General features: G+C 48.6%; 1 protein-coding gene across 1 annotated transcript in view; it reads left to right on the top strand.

Annotated features, from left to right (window-relative positions):
• LOC101850350 (leucine-zipper-like transcriptional regulator 1) overlaps window positions 1-1,645 on the top strand; it is a gene marked incomplete in the record, with an annotated part of 26,873 nt that overhangs the window by 18,431 nt on the left and 6,797 nt on the right. The window contains 2 exon segments of the mRNA XM_013085462.2: window positions 444-560; window positions 1,251-1,410. Of these exon segments, the coding sequence (XP_012940916.1) occupies window positions 444-560; window positions 1,251-1,410 (277 nt within the window).

Genomic DNA, 1,645 nt, shown 5'->3' with positions numbered 1-1,645 from the left:
TTATAGATGTGTTTGATATAGCTATGAATAAATTATAGATGTGTTTGATATAGCTATGAATAAATTATAGATGTGTTTGATATAGCTATGAATAAATTATAGATGTGTTTGGTCCAGCTATGAATAATATTTGTAAAAGTTACAGATGTGTTTCAAGTTGTTGCTGCGACAGATTTGTGTTTAAAGTGCCGTAAAACCCTGACTAACCGAAGACCTTGACCCCTGCGGTGTCCTTGACCCTGTCAATGGGTGGTTGACGGGTGCTCTGGTGTGGTTGCTTCTTCTTTCCTATCAAACATCTATCGTCTTTATCTCCCCTCCTTCTTTTTTATGTTTGTTACTCTCTTGTAACACTTCTAATCTTGGCACTTATATGACCTTATTGTGTTGCAAGTGCCGTAAAACTCTTACTAAAACTTAAAAAAACTGGCCCTGTCTGTCAGCTTCACATGGGCCGTCTGCAACAGCTGTGTGTTCAGTTCCTAGAGGCCAGCATCGGGATCAAGAGTGTTCTCTTTGCTCTGCACAATGCCGCTCGCCTACAGCTGGACTTTCTCAAGGTGGGTTTGTGTGGGGATGGGGGGGGTGTGTGTGTGTATGTGTGGGTTGGTGGGTGTGTGTGTATGTGTGGGGTGGTGGGTGTGTGTGTGAGGGAGAGGGGGGGTCACTGTGGGTGGGTCATCGGGATCAAGAGTGTCCTGTTTGCTCTGTACAACGCCGCTCGCCTACAACTGGACTTTCTCAAGGTGGGTTTGTGTGTGTGGGGTGTGTGTGTGTGTATGTGTGTGCGTGGATGGGAGGGAGGGGGGGGAGTTATTGTAGTTGTGAGGGTGGTGGTGGTTGTAGGTGGGATCAAGAGTGTCCTGTTTGCTCTGCACAACGCCGGCCGCTCGCCTACAGCTGGACTTTCTCAGGGTGGGGGGTCACCCATTTACAATTCTACTGTGCATAAGAACATGTAAAGAGGGGGATATTAACATGTTCTTTTGCACTGTAAAATTGTAAACGGGCTGATTTATCAATGTCATGCTCATACTGTGCCGGAACAACATAGGGGGTCCTATCAAACATCTATCATCCTCATCTCTCCCATTTTTTGTGTGTGTTTGTTGCTCTCTTGTAGCACCTCTTATCTTTAGCGTTTTGTATGACCTGATAATATTGCAAGTGCTGTAACACTCTTACTAAAACTTAACTAATTATGTTTGCAAGTGCCGTAAAACTGTGACCAATCGGTGCTGTGTCGTCAGGGCTTCTGTCTGCGGTTCATCGTGAAGGAGGTGAACTACAACCAGATCGTGATGAGCAAGGAGTTCGAGACCTTGGACAAGCCCCTCATTGTGGAGATAGTCCGTCGCAAGTTGGAGCCGCCCGTACGTCTTGGAGACCCCCAGCCTGAGCCCCTGGCTAGTGAGTGGTTGTGTGGGGGGGTATGCGTGGGTGGTTGTGTAGGTGTTCTGTCCGTCGCAAGTTGGAGCCGCCCGTACATCTGGGAGACTCGCAGCCTGAACCGCTGGCCAGTGAGTAGTTGTGTGGGGGGGTATGTGTGTGGGTGTATGTGTGGGTGTCCTGTCCGTCGCAAATTGGAGCCGCCCGTACGTCTGGGAGACCCGCAGCCTGAACCCCTGGCCAGTGAGTGGTTGTG

Source organism: Aplysia californica, unplaced genomic scaffold, assembly GCF_000002075.1.
Source record: "Aplysia californica isolate F4 #8 unplaced genomic scaffold, AplCal3.0 scaffold00377, whole genome shotgun sequence".
Lineage (NCBI taxonomy): Eukaryota > Metazoa > Mollusca > Gastropoda > Aplysiida > Aplysiidae > Aplysia > Aplysia californica.
Note: the sequence above shows the minus strand (reverse complement) of the source record. Positions and strands in the feature narration are given on the sequence as shown.